A 19,854-nucleotide genomic window follows, 5' to 3' on the forward strand; every position below is an offset into this window, starting at 1 on the left:
CAAGCTTACTGTCTTGTTCTTTTTTCCTAAGTAAGTTTCTGGCATAGCTTGGACTTATGTTGTGGATCATTATCTTGCTGTAGGATGAACCCCTGACCAACTAGGGGCCGACCAGAGAGTGTTGCATGCCGCTGCAGAATGCTGTGGTAGCTGTTTTGGTTCAGGGTGCCTCTCACGCTGTACAAGTCATTGACCCTGGATCCAATAAAACAGCCCCAGACCATCACACTTCCTCCTGCATGTTTGACAGTTGATGCCACACACTGTGGAACCATCCTGTCGCCTACTCAATGGTGTACAAAGATCCTGTGTGATGAACTGAAGATTTCAAATTTTGTTTCATCAGTCCATAATACCTTCTTCCAGTCTTTCATGGCCCAGACAAGCCTCTTTGTCTTATTCTGGCATCTTAGGAATGGCTTTCTTGCTGCAACTCATCCTGTCAAACCTGCAGCTCGAAGTCTTCTCTGTAGTTAAAACTGAGACTTGCTTATTACGACCACTATTAAGCTATGCTTGAAGCTGTTGAGCCCCCTATCACGCAAGCTGTTAACTCCTAGAAACTTGTCCCCTGATTCAGTTGTGGCTTTGGGTCTGCCAGACCTCTTCCTGTCAGAGTTTGCCCCATTTTCTGAGTGCCTTTTGATGGTGAAGGAAACTGTACTCACTGACGGCTTGAGATTCTTTGCAATTTCTCTGTAGGACTGACCTACATTTTTAAATGTTATGATGTTTTGTCTCTCTTCCATTGTTGATTGTCTTTTTCTCGCCATTTTGGTAGCAACACACAACTTTCTGCAGTACAATACTGTTCAGCTGATGCTCACGAGGCTATGGTACCACAGTATGTTCCAACACTGCTTTTATGCAGACAGAGGCGCTTGTAAGTAATCCAGAAAAGTTGGAACACCTGTAGGAATTAGTAGACCAGCTTTTAAGGCTTGATCAACGTCTATTACTGCAGAACAGCTTTAAATTGTTAACCCATTATGTGTCCCCCGAAAAAGGCCTTTTTTGTATAATTCTGAAAATGTACATTATTTTTCACTTTTGGGTAAACTTACCCTTTTTTTAACCTTTGCCAGTTCACCACTTACCTTTGTACCATTTCAAGCTATCCATTCATGGGTTTTTACGACTGGAATTGCAATAAATAACTGGAAAAATTTAGGTGTTCTAAAACGTTTGACCTGTAGTGTATATTCATAAAAAATTGAACATGAAATTACATTTTCCTCTTTTTAAATCATTCCTCCAGCCATGATTTATATCAAAAAATAAATATGAATAAAACACTTTAACTGATAGGGATAAACCAGAGAGAAAGAAAGAAAGAAAATGTCTTCATGTATGCTCAATCAAATCAATCAAAAGTCAAAACCACGATAAAATGGAAATATTCATGAGAAAATTCAAGAACGTCTAGATCAGGGGTAGGCAATTCCAGGCCTCGAGTGCCGGTGTCCTGCAGGTTTTAGATCGCACGCTGGGTTAACACACCTGAATTAAATGATTAGTTCATTACCAGGCCTCTGGAGAACTTCAAGAAATGCTGAGGAGTCATTTAGCCCTTTAAATAAGCTGTGATGGATAATGGACACATCTAAAACCTCCAGGACACCGGCACTCGAGGCCTGGAGTTGCCTACCCCTGGTCTAGATAGACGCTGTGGCGCAGGCCATGAAGTGGGTAACCCCCGTACGTCCTATGATTGACCACTAGAGGTCAGGCTTGGATTGGAACTGGAACAAGCCATGTACGCGAATAATAACTGTATTGTTTTTCTAGCTAACGTGGTGGAAACTGATGGCCATCACTTCTACAACTATTACTAATACAAAAGCTGTTAAGTTGGGCCTGAAAATACTTAGTTGTAATTAAATACAAAAGAAGTTAGTGAAAAGTGATCAGATAGAAGGTTTAGAGTAAAAAACCATTCAGCTTCAGGGCTACCGAAGTGGAGTTGTTTAAGTTATTATGGCAAGCAAGCAATTAAATAAATAATTAATTACAGCTCTTAAATTCAAGCCTAATTCATGTTTTTTTTTCGAGAACACATCGTGTACATTTAACTGGATGTATCCAGTAAAGGTGGAAAATAAGGCAGTAGTTCTCCACGGGTCACGTGATCGGTCAGTAGGGAAGAGCGTGACGCAGCTGTTACCAGCAAAGCATATTCTGTTTTGGGCGGAAATAGTTTTGGACCGAGCGGACCATCTTGTCTACAGCTGCTGAGTCCAGTTCTGTTTACTGTAAACTCTGTTTCTCCTAGTATGTAATAATGTTAATGTGCTGTTCATTCTCCTTTAAGTGTAAGCAGTCATTCAAGTTTTATTTAGGCATATGTGTGTAGGTTAATCCTTGTACACTCTTTAGTATTTCCCTTTACAGGCTACTACTTCATAGTTAACTTCCTCTGAAAGTCTTACCCCCAGAGGGACTTTCTTTCTTTGTAGAAGCGTTTCAAAGAAACTATGTTATTAGCTGTAGATAAGGTATCTTTATTTTGCTATTTGATGCATTTTCTTACATAAACCAAGCACAGTGATCACTCTTTGGGGGGTTATTGGGCAGTTTCATCACCTGCGTAAAATCTGCGTCATCGGTGCATATATATCTCTCTTGACGTTTCTTCGGTTAACATTTATCACCCAGATTGAAAATCTGCTATCGTTCAAGTCCAGATTTACGACATCTAATAATCTCGTGGCGCGGGTGGTGCTGCGCCCTTCCCGTCTGATGCGTAAAAGAGCACCACGACTAGCAGAGCACCGGCAGGCTTCACACACTTTGCCAGAAAGAGCCAAACCGGCGTGAGAGTGAGTTGAGTAACAAAGAGAGTGTGGGAGAACCCTCCCCCCCGTCAAATGTATCGATGGATCCACACCTTCATAACCCAACTCTTCTTCAGCTTCGCGCAGATGGCCAAAGTGTTCAAGCCAGACCGTGAAACTGTTCAGCCAATAGATTAGTTATTTAACTCTTCATCCACTGCTTTGTTGTACTTAGTGTGTAGTGAAAGTCAAAGTAGCCACACACCCTCTGGCCCAAAAGCACTTGGCCACACGTGAATGCCTGCCGGTCTCCCAGCGCACTCCACGCTTGCGCTAGTTATGCCATGCCGCGAAGTCATACCGGCGACGAAAGCGGCGGCAGCGGGATCTGGCTAAAGACCTCGACTGGACGTCGGGGGCAGGACTACCCACTAAAAGATGTGGAGTGCGGACGGCAGACTATGAATAACGTTGTGGGTGTCGGGGACGGTCTCCTGTCTCCAGCCGCGGCAGGTGCGGTGGGAGCGGAGAGGAAACAGGGCGCCCGCCTGAGTCTGCTGGGGAAGCCGCTGACCTACAGCGCGCAGAGCAACCGCAGAAACGCACGCTACCGGCGGCTCCAGAATTACCTCTACAACGTTTTGGAAAGACCGAGGGAATGGGCTTTTGTTTACCACGCTTTTGTGTGAGTACTTATGCTTGTGCAGCACAGAACTAAACACTACAAGTCGTTTAGAATCTCATGTTTATGCTTTCCGATTGAATAGGAGTTCCCCACCTCTGAAAGCTGAATCAGTAAAATATTTTGTTAGGCAGGGATAAAAGTGAACACACAAGATATCAAAATTTGTATTGATTTTTCTGCTGATGATAATGATCAGTTTGGGTCATGATACATTTATATATCACTCTCTGTGGTTTCTTCTTCTCTATGGAAGATGTTTGCATCTTCCTCTAAACATCCAACATGTCAAAAAATCATGTAAACACTTTTTGATTTAACCTTATTTATCTTGAAGGTCTTATGCCAGTTGTTGATACATTTAAATGGAATGAATATGTTACTTTTTGAATGTGACCACCTGTTGCTCCAGGTGTGCAGAAAAGACTAAGAACACAAAGCTGAAAAGGTTAGAATATAACAAGCATGTGTGCTAGTGTTCAGAAAAAGCAGACACAGTGCAATGCTACTATCCTCCAGGACATTATTGGTAGCTCCAGCAGTTTTTGAGCTCTTTAAGATGAGCAGCAGACTGTCAGCTGAAAATGGAAAAATGTAATAACTGCTGCTCCCTTGCATGATCTTGGTTCTTTCATCACTTCTTTCTACAGAGAGTGGCACTGGGAAAAGCCCTGAAGGGACAATTTTAAAGCTGACATGTTGCAGTTCTTAAATTCAAACCAGTCCTCTACTGACCACAGCTTGTTTTTTCTTCCTTTTTGGTTATTTTTCTGGTGTGAAAATGCTTCATGATCAAAATTTCTGATAAAAAAAAATAGCATCCAGCTTCCTCTTTCTTCATGCAGTTTCCATTAGCCATGGATTATTGCTAACATTCAAGCAAAGCTTTTCTTGCTCATAGCTGTCAAGATCTAGCTAAACTATCACAATTTGTTGTTCTATTGCTCTTACGAATCCTAGGATGTTTATCAACATGACACACACGTACTGTAAACTGTATCTATTATCCACATCCAACAGTTGTGGTCATATTTTTAGAGAAAGCTTTTTGAGCACTCATATACAGTGACAACCCTCAAAAATTCGTCTCTGCTTTTCCCTTTTTGGTGTGCAGATCACCTGTCAGTAGAAGTGTGTAGGTGGTGTTGGTGCACTGATTAAGCAAGGGTTTCTGGAAGTAGCTCTTATTTCACTGTCTGCTGTGGTGGCTTTTGATTCTCTCTGTTAAACACAGGCTATGCAGTAAACCTATGCAACTCGTTCACACACATACCAGTGTCAGCATGGTTATGGGTACAGATTAAAACACTGGATCCATTCCTTGTGCCAGTCAAGTCCCGTGTGAAGAGAAGGAAGAGGAGCTGTCAGAGGAGGGGCTCCACAGCCGGATGCTGACGTTTTATTTGCACAGGCAGGACAGCTGAGGTCGCAGGGGTTAAGTTGTTACATCTACTCACGACTGCAGCCTCCCACACTTTAGTAGTTTTGGATCAGCTGCACATATGAAATGATTTAAAAGCCTCAAACAATTTGCTTAAGTGAGATGAAGAGAGCTTTGGAAAAAAAATACTCCTCCGTGTCAGAAAACATGTGTTTTAATGTCCAGTGGTGGAGAAAGAAAACAGAAACCTAACAAAGCAAAAGACAGGGGCAAAAGTAGGTTAAATTACAGATTTAATTTACTTATTGTAAAAAAAAAGCAGGTGTAAAAAGAGGTAGATGCATTAGAATACTGCAAATTTTTGTCGTGAAGAGTCAAAATAAATGTATGGTTCCTGATTAGAATAGCGTTTCGTTGATTTAGAGGTAGGCCTGATGATTTTGAAATAATGGAAGTACTTTTGTGCAAATTGAATTTCTAGCCACAAAAAATTGCACTTATTCTTCACGGTTTCCGTTAGTGTATTGGAAGCGCAGCAGTCTATCAGGCCTAAGTTTACCCCCCACTGGGTCTGTGCATTGGTGATTAAAAAAAACAAATATATATATATAAATATATATATATATATATATAAAGCTGCAGGCAAGCACACAGACATTTTAGCTAGACAGACAACAGCATCAGGCAATACAGCAACAAAATGAGTAGAAATGTGCATGAGTTCGGTGATCTTAAAAGTGTCTTACTGTACAACGCCCATCTGAATGTCAGATTCTCTAATTGCCGCCACCACTTCTGGTGTTAGTCAGTTTTTAGATCTCTTCTCATGTGTAGTTTGTCCGGGGTCATTAACTTGTTGCTCTGTTACCCAAGAAACCTTTGAAGCCTTTGAGCAACACATACATAAACTTAAGTCACTGATCTAAAAAAAAAAAAATCTGAATTAATGAATCTTCACGTGTAACTGAAGTTAAACTTTGAAGTCTGGTTTTAATTGAATATAGCAAATCACATCTTCTATTGCAAACTCTTCAAATGCGGATAGTTTTGATCCATCTAGACCACAAATGAAAGCTAGTGTGTAAATGCAGCATCTCGCTGCAACTTGTCCACAGTGTGATGTATGTATGGCTTCACAAACTTAGAATCGCATGGCTTCACACATGTGTTACTCACAAACACATTCACACGTGGTAAGTGATGAACCAACACACAAACAGCACAAAGCGCATGAATTATAAAAGAAAAGTTCCTTTGATCGTTTAATTAGTAAGCACTTATGTTGAAACAGATGCTGCTGTGTGTGCGTGTGCATGTGTGTGTGTGTGTGTGTGTGTGTGTGTGTGTAGATCCACACCGTACAGATGCGTAGGAAAACAGCTGAATGGTGTGTTTAGGTATTTGAATTATAAGTATGTATACTACACTCCTTAGGAATCCCTGATGTGCTCCTGATATCTGCTGATGGGCTGCAGATATCAAGACACTGATAAGCATCTGGGCTTATTTCTTTCCAAATAATGCTCCCACACTGAAACACTGCTGGCATTAAGATTCAATCTCTTAATGAGATGGCGTGTGTTGGGCTAATCACATTTGCTAAAATGGGTTCCAGCCACAGTCTGCATTTGTGTTCTATACTCAAAAGATGAGTCCTTCCTGTGCATGCGTTTTAGTGTGTATGAAAGTAATGTCTTACCTATTTTTTTCAGATCTATTTATTCATTTTTCTTGTGTGAGTTTAAGATGATACAAGCATCCATGTTTTTGTTTTCGTGTCTGAAAACGAGTTGCAGAAACGCTTCAGAGTTTGTGTGAGATTGAATGAGTCACACATGGTGTGAGTGCAACAGCAATTGATTCCAGGGTCATTTTGGTCTGCTGACAGGTAAAATGTCAACATCGCCTGATGATTTGCCAGGTGGATGGACACCTTCTCTAATGACCAACCTCTGTCCCACTTTATCTTTCAACCAGACTGGCTTGTACTGAGTCGCTTATGCGTTAACTGTTGACTTTAACTGGAACTGGGACACTTTTAATGCAATGTAATATTTACTATAATGGACAAAAAAAAATCATTAAATGTTGTATGTGATATACATTGGTCTACCAATGTAAACCTGACTTTAATATTATTGTTTCTCCTGTGTCGCCAAAAAAGCTTGATCTTTTCTTGAGGCAGCATGAGACACCCCACCATTTGCAGACATATCCTATAGGCACTGGGTAGGGTGTAGCGATTACATGGCTTGGACTTGGGGATGTTTGATCACCTTTGGATGTGGGGAATTTGGAAGTCAAAACCATCCGTGGGGTCTTTGTCATGTTTGCGATCAGTTTCTGGGATGTTTTTGATACACAGTGGAGTACATTGTCCAGCTGGAGGAAGCTGTTGCTGCAAGGCGGTGCAATTTCTGTTCCTTCCTTCCTTCCTTCCTTCCTTCCTTCCTTCCTTCCTTCCTTCCTTCCTTCCTTCCTTCCTTCCTTCCATCCATCCATCCATCCATCCATCCATCCATCCATCCATCCATCATAAACCTTGCAGTTTTAGGTTTCTGTTTTGTGTGTGTGGTTTGTAAATTAACTTTTAATGTTATCTGCAGAAGGTTAGTACATATCTCAGCATTTTTGGCTACCTACTTGTGTTAAACCATGACAGAATTATAGCGGCGAGAGTGAAAAGGAAAGTTTACAAGATGGCAGTGAGACCTGCTATAATATATGTTTTGGAGACGGTGGCACAAACAGAACGACATGAGGTGGAGCTGGAAGTGGCAGAGTCGAAGGTTGTAAGATTTACATTGGGACTCACCAGGATGAGTGTATCAGAGGGACAGCTCAAGTTGAGCAGTCTGGAGACAAAGTTAGCAAGGTGGTGTAGAGACAGTTTGGACATGTGAAGAGGAGGTGTAGTGGATATATTTGACAAAGGTTGTTGAATATGGAGCTGCCAGACAGGAGAAAAAGAGGAAGACTTCCGAGGAGGTTGTGTGGATGTAGTGAAGGCAGACATGCCTTTCAGACCTACAGTTAATTTGTCTGCCACCATTTAATGTAGCAAATATGCCTTTGGACTGTTAGAGTAAGCCATATTATGCAGAGAGAACCCATCCAGGCATAACAAAAAGACAGAAAGATTTTCTACTTATCACTGACTTTTTTTGGATGACTTCTTAATCATCTCATGTTGATTTCTGTTTTTTTCCCCTTGTGGTATCAGTGCACTGCCTACTCAGACCTACCATGTCCAAGTTTGGTTGTCAGCACATAGGCAGTGAGTGGAGTGTAGCAGATGCAAAAGAAATACCAGTGTAGTTACTGATTCAACACAATGTCTTATTATGCAACCCAAGGCTGGACAGAGGAATTGTAGTTGCTGGCTATTTATGATGCTAAAAAATAATTACTTATAAAATAATAAATATCTAGTAACTTAGTGTTCAACATGCATATATTGTGGAATATTGTTCCTCTGTAGAAATTAAGAAGAATTCAACACTTGTCTTTGTCTTAGTCTTTGTAATCCTCCTTTAGAAGTACATTGTGGTTAGACCTTAAAGATTTTTGTATTGGAAAAGTCCTTTAGAATCTTTAATACAATAATCATCAAACATGAATTTTATATAATATATGTAATCTCAAACAGTTATTGTACTCAGAGGGTATTTTCTCACTCATGAAACTGCAGGTGCACTGATCAAAAAAAAAATTGCGCTCAGATTTGAAGAACTTAAAAGGAATCTCGAAGAGGCTGCTCTTTGTCTCCTGAGATCATGGTGACATTTGAGACACCTGAGCATATAAAAGGGTCTCTGTGTTTAGGTTCCCTCTTGCTTCCAGGTAGGAAGGAGGTGGTTGGCCAGCACCCAGTGGAAAATGCTGGAAGATGCAAAAGGATCTATTTGATAGGGTGAACAGAAGGAGGGACGTGCGTATGTGGGTGACTGTATAAATACTGTCAGGATGCCATCCGGTGTTTGCATGAGTAGATACAGAGTTGCTACCCTATTAAAGATGTTTGGTGTATGTGTGTGAGCGGGTACTTGGTCATCACTGGGTAATGTAACATATCACAGACACATTGTGTGTCCAGGTCACAAGTTGGCTGTCTGTCTTTCAGGGCCCAATGAAAAGAGGAATGAAGAGGAGGCAAGAGAAGATAACAAACAAACAAACAAACAAAAAACCAACTGTTATCACATAAAGGAAGCGGTGATGTGGGAGGGATTTAAGTTTTGTTTTTTATGCATGAAAACACATATAGGCAGTTTTTTGTCGACTCAGTGTGTTGTAAAAGAAAGGTAACATCTGGCTGTGAAGTGTGATTTCAAAGAGTGAAAAAGAAACAGCACCAGCATCCTGTCTAGACAGTTGGATACTGGCCTTTATGCAAGATTTGCAAACACAGTGAAAGATGGATAGCAAAGAAGTAATAACTTTGTGAAGGTCATGTCAACAACAGATTTACAAATTATTTGAACAATTTTATTCCTCCAAAATTAAGTCAAAGAACATATTTAGGAGTTAGGCCCAAATGGAGCTATAGAAAAGACACCTTTTCACCCGGTGATGTGGTTATCAATTAAATCCTAAGCTTTCTAAAGTAACTAATGCACTGTAACAAACTTTTTCTCCCCTTTTGGCTTTTCTATGCTTCACTGTCTCCTGCTAATATCCGACTTGGAAGTGTATCATACGGACATTTGAGATGAGTGTCGATCTGGTGCAGTCAGTTTTGAAGTAAGTAAATAACAGACAGATTTACTTATATACCACACACTGATTTCCCCTCAAAATGAACAAATTCGATAAAAAAAAAGAAACTCTTTAAGCTTCTTAGAGATATATGTCAGTGTTGGACCTATAGTGGTCCACATATAAGTGGTTCCTTCCTCTTCATAACATCTGTTTGAAAAGTTTAATTTTTATTCAGCATCATAAAATCTAGTTGCATAAAATTCAGTGTGTCAGCAGTTAGAGTAACACGTTATAGTTTTATGTTGTTGTGATGTCACTCAGCTACAACAAAGACCTGTTTCCAAGCCATCTTAAAGTTTGATTCACAGGCACTGCAGTATTCATTATTTCATAATAAGATGCCTATCATCTTTTTAATCAACAATCCTCTAACAGCGTATGTGTTAGATAATAGATAAATAGCACCTGACAGTACTATTCCTGAATCCCCAGATTTAACAGTCTAGCTAACTGCTGATATTCGATCCACCTCAATGCATCAGGAATGAGTTGCAATAAAATGTAGGGAGAAATGAGAATAGTTTGTTATTTAAACTGATGATTAATACGCGAAGAATCACTCCTGACACACAATGGATCATCAAAAAAAACCTTTTTCCCCATCGACGCCCACTATTCTGCATGATAACTTGTTTTTGTATTGCTTTTATGGCATTTAATTAACTTATTTATTTGACTCTATTTTGTGTACAGTGATTTGTAACCGGGCGTCGGTTACACTCTTACTGCACTTGTAACCCAGAGCATTTCACGTCTTCTGACTGCAAAGAGTATGTAATGATTCCCATGACCATCGGTTTATTTACACCCACCACATATTCTCCTCAGTCTTCCTGTGTTAATCACGCTTGCAAATGTGTTTAAAAAAAAAAAAGAAAGAAGTGAGCTAATTAGTCTGTGCCAGAGTGGAGAGATTTGATGAATCAGACTTTGATGTTAGTGTCATCAGGGAACAAGTCGTCTACATCAGTCAGAGCTCACTGGTGAGAAGAAGATCAGAAGGGATTGCAGTGATAAATATACTGTGACATTCAAGCAGGTCAGACAGCAAGTGTGTATTTCAGGTGTGTGTATGTGTTTTTAATAGGTTGGGAGAGAAAGACCTGGAGTGAGAAAAAAATTGCATTTCTTTTAAAGTGCATACTTGTATGTCTGAGTTTCATATGTGTGACATGGATATAAAGAAGCAACAGAGTGAATAGGAGGAGAATAGAGTGTGTATGTGTGTGACCATATGAGTAGGAATGCACTATGTGTCGGTTAGTCTTTTTGCGAGAGCGTGTGTGTGTGTGTGTGTCCAAATCAATGTATGTCTGCTCGTTAGTCATCCAGCAGTCCTCTCGTACATCAGCGGAGGTGCCACTTTGCAGAGCAGACTGCAGCGCTGATGGATGGAGACAGGCTGAGCTTGTTGGTCCTCTTGCCCACACAGAGTGCACCTCAGTTGGGCACACATTACACCAGCCTCATTCCCCTGTCGCACACAACTCGGACATTACCCTGTCAACTCTTTTAATGAGAACATGGCTCAAAAGCACTCTCACAAATACACAATCATCCATGTTACGCTCATGTGCACACATGCACCTACGTCACTAAAAATGCACCCGTGCCATTAGAATGATTTAGTATGCAAAGTATGTAATATGCATTCTGTATAAAGTTATTATAATTAGATTTAGGAAGTCATTGACCGCCGTGAACTATTACTATTTTTCTATTTTCTTTATTATTTTATTTTATTATATTTTCTCCTACTGTATCATGCTGCTGAGTGACTGCTGCTCGTCAAACACATTTCATTGCAATGTTGACCCTGTGCTAACTTGCATATGACAAATAAAACTGAAAACTGAACTCCATATGCACATGCATAAACATGGTATTGATCTACTAATTTAACTTTCTGCAAGGACACCTATAAGTGTATTTGCAGAAATTATTGTTTTAATATATGATTGTAATATGAATCTGCATCCCTATCTTTTGGTGGTCTAGAAAGTTTAAAGTTGAGTTTTTCCCTTTCTCATTTCTTAGTTTTTAGTCACCATTGCATGTTTCACATCATCAAAATATATATACATTAGACGAAGAGCAAATACAAAATGCAGTTTTCCAATTATGATTTAAAGTTATCCAAACCTAACCGGCACTATGTGAAAAAGTAAGTGCCCTCTACATCTATCAGTTGGTTGCGCCACCCTTTTGACCGTGGGTGTGACTTTAAAAATAATAAGTGCTGTGTTAGTTTTATATGTAATGGGACACAAACCATCCACAGAACATTTTCCTGAAAGTCTTGGCAAATGTGAAACAAGCCTTTGTGTTCTTTTTGGTCAACACTGGTTTCCGCCTTTTACCCAGTGTCCTTCACATTGTTGAATCGTGAACACTGACCTTAACTGAGACAAGTGAGGCCTGCAGTTCTTTACAGGGAGTGCAGAATTATTAGGCAAGTTGTATTTTTGAGGAATAATTTTATTATTGAACAACAACCATGTTCTCAATGAACCCAAAAAACTCATTAATATCAAAGCTGAATGTTTTTGGAAGTAGTTTTTAGTTTGTTTTTAGTTTTAGCTATTTTAGGGGGATATCTGTGTGTGCAGGTGACTATTACTGTGCATAATTATTAGGCAACTTAACAAAAAACAAATCAGTGAAACCAATATAACATCTCCACATTCACAAATATACATTTCTGACATTCAAAAACAAAACAAAAACAAATCAGTGACCAATATAGCCACCTTTCTTTGCAAGGACACTCAAAAGCCTGCCATCCATGGATTCTGTCAGTGTTTTGATCTGTTCACCATCAACATTGCGTGCAGCAGCAACCACAGCCTCCCAGACACTGTTCAGAGAGGTGTACTGTTTTCCCTCCTTGTAAATCTGACATTTGATGATGGACCACAGGTTCTCAATGGGGTTCAGATCAGGTGAACAAGGTGGCCATGTCATTAGTTTTTCTTCTTTTATACCCTTTCTTGCCAGCCACGCTGTGGAGTACTTGGACGCGTGTGATGGAGCATTGTCCTGCATGAAAATCATGTTTTTCTTGAAGGATGCAGACTTCTTCCTGTACCACTGCTTGAAGAAGGTGTCTTCCAGAAACTGGCAGTAGGACTGGGAGTTGAGCTTGACTCCATCCTCAACCCGAAAAGGCCCCACAAGCTCATCTTTGATGATACCAGCCCAAACCAGTACTCCACCTCCACCTTGCTGGCGTCTGAGTCGGACTGGAGCTCTCTGCCCTTTACCAATCCAGCCACGGGCCCATCCATCTGGCCCATCAAGACTCACTCTCATTTCATCAGTCCATAAAACCTTAGAAAAACCAGTCTTGAGATATTTCTTGGCCCAGTCTTGACGTTTCAGCTTGTGTGTCTTGTTCAGTGGTGGTCGTCTTTCAGCCTTTCTTACCTTGGCCATGTCTCTGAGTATTGCACACCTTGTGCTTTTGGGCACTCCAGTGATGTTGCAGCTCTGAAATATGGCCAAACTGGTGGCAAGTGGCATCTTGGCAGCTGCACGCTTGACTTTTCTCAGTTCATGGGCAGTTATTTTGCGCCTTGGTTTTTCCACACGCTTCTTGCGACCCTGTTGACTATTTTGAATGAAACGCTTGATTGTTCGATGATCACGCTTCAGAAGCTTTGCAATTTTGAGACTGCTGCATCCCTCTGCAAGATATCTCACTATTTTTGACTTTTCTGAGCCTGTCAAGTCCTTCTTTTGACCCATTTTGCCAAAGGAAAGGACGTTGCCTAATAATTATGCACACCTGATATAGGGTGTTGATGTCATTAGACCACACCCCTTCTCATTACAGAGTTGCACATCACCTAATATGCTTAATTGGTAGTAGGCTTTCGAGCCTATACAGCTTGGAGTAAGACAACATGCATGAAGAGGATGATGTGGACAAAATACTCATTTGCCTAATAATTCTGCACTCCCTGTACATGCTGTTCTGGGTTCTTTTGTGACTTCCTGAATAAGTCGTTGATGCACTCTTGGAGTAGTTTTGCTATGCTGGTCTCCACCTGGGAAGGTTCACCACTGTTCAAAGCTTTCTACATTAATAGGTAGAGGCTCTCACTGTGGTTTGCTGGCTCTGTAACCCTTTCCATAGACAGATGTCAATTACTTTGTTTTACAACAGTTTCTTTAGATTGTGCCATAATGTTCTGTTTTTTGAAATCTTTTAGTCTACTTCACTTTGTCAGACAGGTTCTGCTTGAGTGAGGGTCCCTTCACACATGTACTATTCACTTTTCCCCTTCACACACAGGGGGCTCAATGCTTTTCCCCTCAGTGACTCCTTTCTTTGTGCCCCTGAAAGTCAAAACAAGAATTATGAGTTGTGCATAGGAGTATAGCCATGAGGGCCAACGTGTGAATATTTCAGTAGGTTTTCTGCGTATGTCAGGCAGTTCAGTCTTGTCTGTGCACTTTTTATGATCATATATACACATAAAGTATATTGTGGCAAAAACATAAGAGCCAGCTCAAGCCAACACATACTGTGAATAATTTATCAGTGTAGTCATACACATTTTTCAGTGTGACACACTGATTCAGACAGAACAGTATTAGCTCACCCATATTGGTAAGTTTCCCTCGAGAAAGAATAACAGGTGCCTGCTTCATGTCTTTCTTTGTTTCACGTGGGACTTTGCCATCACAGACAAATAATTAGAATTGGAAGAAAGTGCTGAAAGTTGAAACAGAGACATGGAAGAGTAAAGAAAAAGAAGGAGGGTTTGGCTGAGAAAAGAAAAGGTGAAGAGCAAGCAGGAATTTCACTGAATGACAAGACAGTGATATGTCAATAAAATATCTGCTAGTTAATTGCCCTTGATGGACTTGTTGTACGTAGCTGTACTAATCTGCTTGTATTCTGGCCTTTCAATAAAACTAAACAAGCAAAATGAAGATATCGCAGTCTGGTTGGGAACTGTTTTGTATTTCCATGATATGTTTTTTATGTTTTTTATCCTGAGCTGAACACATAATATGCTTGCCAGTTGATTTAAAATTTAGCTTCTAATGTTCTGCTAACAACTTCAGTTACACTGGGTTAGATTGTTAATATCAGCTGATTCAGACAATAACTTTAGTGAAGCCTGCAAAAATTTCACTATTAAAATTTGTCAAGTTACAGGCCCTCAGAGCACACAGGGCAAGTTTGAAACTTGGTGCTTGGCTATGTTGATGTCTTTTTCCCTACATTTTTAAGTTCTTGTTGTGTCTTAAGCACTGAAGCTAGCCATATGATATTTTCCAGGTTGAAAAACAATTAATTAATAGCTTCACTAGAGGGAAAACAGGGCAGCGCTAAATTATTTATTTATTTACATATGCTTTTGGTGACTAATTACAAGTGGCTGCAGTGAACAGCTGGTCACCCAGACATTGGGGAACCACATTTGATTGCATGGCAGTTGCACAGGTCCCCTGGTGGGAGGCAACCTGTCACACTATTGCAGACTGACAGTAGTCACTCTGAGACAGAGGCAAGTTGCTGTTTTATTTCTAAACAGATTGTCAACAGATTACAATCAGTCATTCTGCACTGACGAACCCACTCACATGTGTCTGTGCAGCAGAGGACTTGGTGGCCAGCTGGTTGTATTCTGGTTTAATTTCCATAATGTAAAAGCAAGGTTGCCTATGCCATTTTGCAGTCAAATTGCCATTCTGCAACATCTACAATTTGTAGAGGGATTTCTGAATTTCTGTTTCAAATCTATGCGATCCAGGCTGGACTCAGAATGTAAGCAGTCAATGTGAATTTCTATTTAGTGTAAAGTTCTTTCTTTAAAGACAGGAATAAATTTGCAAATTTTGCAAATTTGCAATTTTTGCAAATTTATCACCATTAACAGCAGCTGACTGCAAGTGGGCAGACCTGGTCCACATCTTCAAAGCAAACATTTCAAAGGCTTCAAGATCGCAGATTGCACATGGTGGCGTAAATTTTGCTGTGCTGTAGTTTACAGACAGTTTTTTCCAGAGCTGGGGAAAAAGCTCTGTAAAGTGTTTCTGTTTATAACCACAGTATGTAATTAAATTTGTTCATGTGCTATTGTTAAAAATAAATTCTCAGAATCTCTGAGGCTGAGGTACCTTTTCATGAAAGACTCAGATACATGTGAATTTGTGTTAGCAGCCAGGTGAAATGACTCCACAAATGCAGGATTCTGAACAAAGAACACACCAGTTTTATTGCAATATAAACAGTATATATGTATATATATATATACACTGTATATACACAGTATACATATATACTGTATATACACAGTATACATATATACTGTGTGTACACATATATATATGTCCATATATGAATAGAGAGCGAGAAAGAGCGTGAAAGAGAGAGAGAGAGAGCGAGCATTAGCCAAAGTAAAATTGATGTAGATTAATAGAATTGTATGTATTGTATGGATTTATCTATTATTCATACAGATTATTTACCTTATTTCCCATACTCGAATAAAAGTGGGATTTGGAAAAAAAAAGTTTTAGTTACATCATGTAACTGGATTACATCAGAAATGGAATAAAACACCACATCTGGAAACAACAATACATTTGAAACAATACGTTAAATCTACTGTATTTTATGCAAACTAGAGTGACTGCAGGTGTTTCAGGTCTTTTTTGAGTTCATGACGGGTTAACCTCTTGAGTGTTAGTATTCCAACTGCTATAGACGACTAAGAAAAAGAGATGGATGGGTTGAGGAGCAAAGAGGCATGTCACAGAAATGCGACATGAGTACAAAATAAACCCAGCATTATTTATGCTCATTTTTATTTCCGCTCTCTCACTTTCCCTGAAGACACAGAGCTAATGTGAGTAGGCGTGTGATTTGGCTTTGCTTATTGTGTGAAGTCATTACAATTCTTCCATTAGAGACAGAAGCAGCAAGAGCTTCCCTCTCAAGACAGAAGTCAGACTTTCACAATCTGTTATCAGCAGTCATATCACACGTTTGTCCATCTGTACTACGTGTTTATTTTGGTTTTCCTTTGGACATTGACATAGAAAATGTTCTTTAAAGAAGGAAATAGATAAATGGTGTTCCTGCAACATTTTGACTTCATTTAAGCCCCCCATCCCCCATCCTCTTGGATGCCTCAGTCCATGCCTGCCCTTTTAAGTGCTCAGAGTAAAGAATCTCAAGTGTTTGTGCAACTGACTGAGACAAGCTTGATTCATTTATTTTATTAAAAGCCTGAACCAGAACATGACTTGTGTTCACCGTAGGAAATGAGTACTGTCAATCATCTTTGTCTGGTGAGTATTTTTAGGGTGCTTGGGAAGTCAGGAGTCACAGAGAAGTGTTTAAAGGTAGTGCACGGTGGTGTATGGGGACAGTGTAACTGTAGGAGGGATGGAGGGGTTCAAAGTGGGGGATTACATAAGGGATTGGCTCTAGGTTAACAGATGAGGGACAGCAGCTCTGATACGTGTAGATTCACTTTGACACCCAAACAGACTATTGCATGATCTATACGGACGGCACATTGGTTGTCCGCTATGGTTTGTTTCACCAGAAATTGAAAGAACACCAATCTGATTTCACCTAGCCAGCTGATAGATGTGACTATAAGTGAGGAATGGACAAAAATACGTCGAGTTGATATTTGGCTTTGGGCCTCTCACCTATCAATCCCTACACAATCACATGGATGCATAAAGGTCAGCTCAGCAGGGACTGAGGAGTGACAATAATGATTTCCACCGCGGGGAACATAAACTAATAGTACGTATGTGAGCTGTGCAGCAGCATACTGATGAAGAAGAGAGAATACTGATGGCTTAAATACAGTGCCTTAAAGCACAATCTGTGTTGAATAATCGCTGAGCTGAATAGAAGTTGTTGTGTGGCAGAAGGCAGGTGTTTTGTGCCTGAAACAGCACTCGCTTTCTTCACTTCATTTAAGGTAATTATGTTTGGTGTAATTCGTTGAAACATTTAGTGATAGAGTGACAGAATTTGCTGTGCATTCAACAAGTGATTTTGAGCACGTGGTTAAATGGCCTGTATTTATATAGCGCCTTACTAGTCCCTAAGGACCCCAAAGCGCTTTACATATCCAGTCATCCACCCATTCACACACACATTCACACACTGATGATGGTAAGCTACATTGTAGCCAAAGCCACCCTGGGGCGCACTGACAGAGGCGAGGCTGCCGGACACTGGCGCCACCGGGCCCTCTGACCACCTCCAGTAGGCAACGGGTGAAGTGTCTTGCCCAAGGACACAACGACCGAGACTGTCCAAGCCGGGGCTCGAACCGGCAACCTTCCGATTACAAGGCGAACTCCCAACTCTTGAGCCACGATCGTTAAGCAACTCAGTGATTGGTTTAATTATTTTAACAGCTGCTGGAGACAAGAATCTCGAGTGTGTGAACATAAACGGATTTGTGCAAGCAAACAATGAAATTCATTCATTATTAGATTTTGGTGTCTCCACAGTGCAGTGGTTTACGCATTCATCTAACAAGCAGACACAAATTCCATTCGGAGTTATTTCAGGAAGGGTATTCATTTTTTAAGTAAATAAAACAAACAATATTTAACTTATGGAAGATACTTTAATTTGCCTTTGTATATTAAAATACCTTGACAACTAATCATGTGCTCAGTTGTTCTTTTGTTCCCGCACAATTTGTCAAACTAGATTTATATATAAAGTCAATGTAAAGTGTTTTCCATAAGCTATATTTTGCTTCCCTACAGTTGCAGGCTGAGGCTTGTAGCTTAGGATGAACCCTGCTGTGTTTTCTGTTCGGGAGGTATTTGCATATGTTACCACAACCCCCAGCCCTCCCCCACAATAACACTGTTTAGTTTTATCATAAATGAAATAAATGTTTAGGAGAGTTTTGTAGTTTTGATTAATGTTGTTGCAGGTCCAGCAGGTACCAGCAGAGGCTGATTTAGGTCACAGATTGATCTATTTTCTGTTAGAGGTCTGTTAGAGTCTTTCTTTCTTTCTTGCTCCTGGTCTTCTTTCCTATTTCTTTTCTTTTTTTTCTTTTTTTTTTGAGGGGGGGTGGGTAAAAACACTCTCTTGCACGTGCACATTTGTACCTGTATCTGAACCTCTGTCAGCCATATTTACAGTCATATTTACAGCTGTGGCTACAACCGTAGCTTGCCTCCACCAGTGTGTGAATGTGAGAGTGAATGAATAATGGCATTATAAAGCGCTTTGGGTGCCTTGAAAAGCGCTATATAAATCCAATCCATTATTATTATTATTACTAATGAAAATGATGATCTCATGAAGAAAAAGCTGAAAGATTAGGTGACACATAAGATTTTTTGGAACTTGTTATAACTGATTAAAAAAAGTTTGATAATCATAATGATTGAGAAAGAGATGGGTTTTAGGCTCAAGTGTGTGGACATTTGGGTATAATAGCGTGGTGAAACGCTATTCCTAATCATGGTTTCCTCTCCAAATCAATGCTTATTTACATTTTAGTGTTTGTGTAAGTGAATAAGGAGGATGGGTGGATCCTTCATTTCCAATAATAATAATAATCTTTAGTTCTAAATCACTTTTAAAGCTCAAGTTGCAAATTGCTTTATACAAAACACAGTCAAAAACATGTGTTGCCACTGAGCCATAGCCTGTATATTAAAGATGGAAGTACTGTAATTTAAGTAAACCTTAAATGAGGTGTGGACATCATTCCTTTGAGAACTGTCAAGGCAGGCAGGTTGGACTCAAACATAGGCTGAGAATATAATAAAAACAGTTCTTTATTTACAGACACCAGGTGCAATAAATACAAGTGAGGGGGGGATCCAGGGGTTCCGAGGATCCACGGGAAGGTTCAGGAAAACAGGTTCTTCCCACTTGCACAACGATCACCACTCTGGGGGAAAATCCACTCCACACTTGTCACGCCAGACTTCTGTATACTCACGCTCAGACATCCAGGACTGAAGGGTTACAGGACGGGTCCGGGGAATGTATATACAAGGAGACGAGAAAGTTACAACCAGGAAACCACGAAGAAACGCAGAAGATCACAAAGCTGGGATTTACACTAATGTGTTTTACTCAATAATCCAGCAACGAGAAGCTCTGAGACACTGCTTTAAGTAGTGGCCGGAAAACCGGATGAGCCACAGGTGAGTGATTAGTCACAGGTGCGCGGGCCAAAGGCGGGAACCCACGGTGAGCTCCGCCCATGCAGAGCGATGCAAGAGAGAGC

The 19,854-nt window shown here is 40.2% G+C and overlaps 1 protein-coding gene across 2 annotated transcripts in view; it reads left to right on the forward strand.

The window, feature by feature from the left end:
- Positions 1 to 2,802: 2,802 nt before the first annotated feature.
- Positions 2,803 to 19,854, forward strand: part of kcnq5a (potassium voltage-gated channel, KQT-like subfamily, member 5a) — a 126,030-nt gene continuing 108,978 nt past the window's right edge. For both annotated transcript variants that reach the window (XM_086258929.1, XM_086258930.1), the window contains exon 1: positions 2,803 to 3,459. In XM_086258929.1, coding sequence (XP_086115055.1) covers positions 3,119 to 3,459 — 341 coding nt within the window. In that variant the 5' untranslated portion in view covers positions 2,803 to 3,118. The remainder of the gene's footprint in view (positions 3,460 to 19,854) is intronic.

The sequence above is a fragment of the Aulonocara sp. 'chitande type north' Nkhata Bay genome, linkage group LG13 (genome assembly GCF_057382095.1).
Source record: "Aulonocara sp. 'chitande type north' Nkhata Bay isolate Kocher_YH1m ecotype deep benthic linkage group LG13, A_spYH_male_GT1.1, whole genome shotgun sequence".
NCBI classification, from domain to species: Eukaryota; Metazoa; Chordata; class Actinopteri; order Cichliformes; family Cichlidae; genus Aulonocara; species Aulonocara sp. 'chitande type north' Nkhata Bay.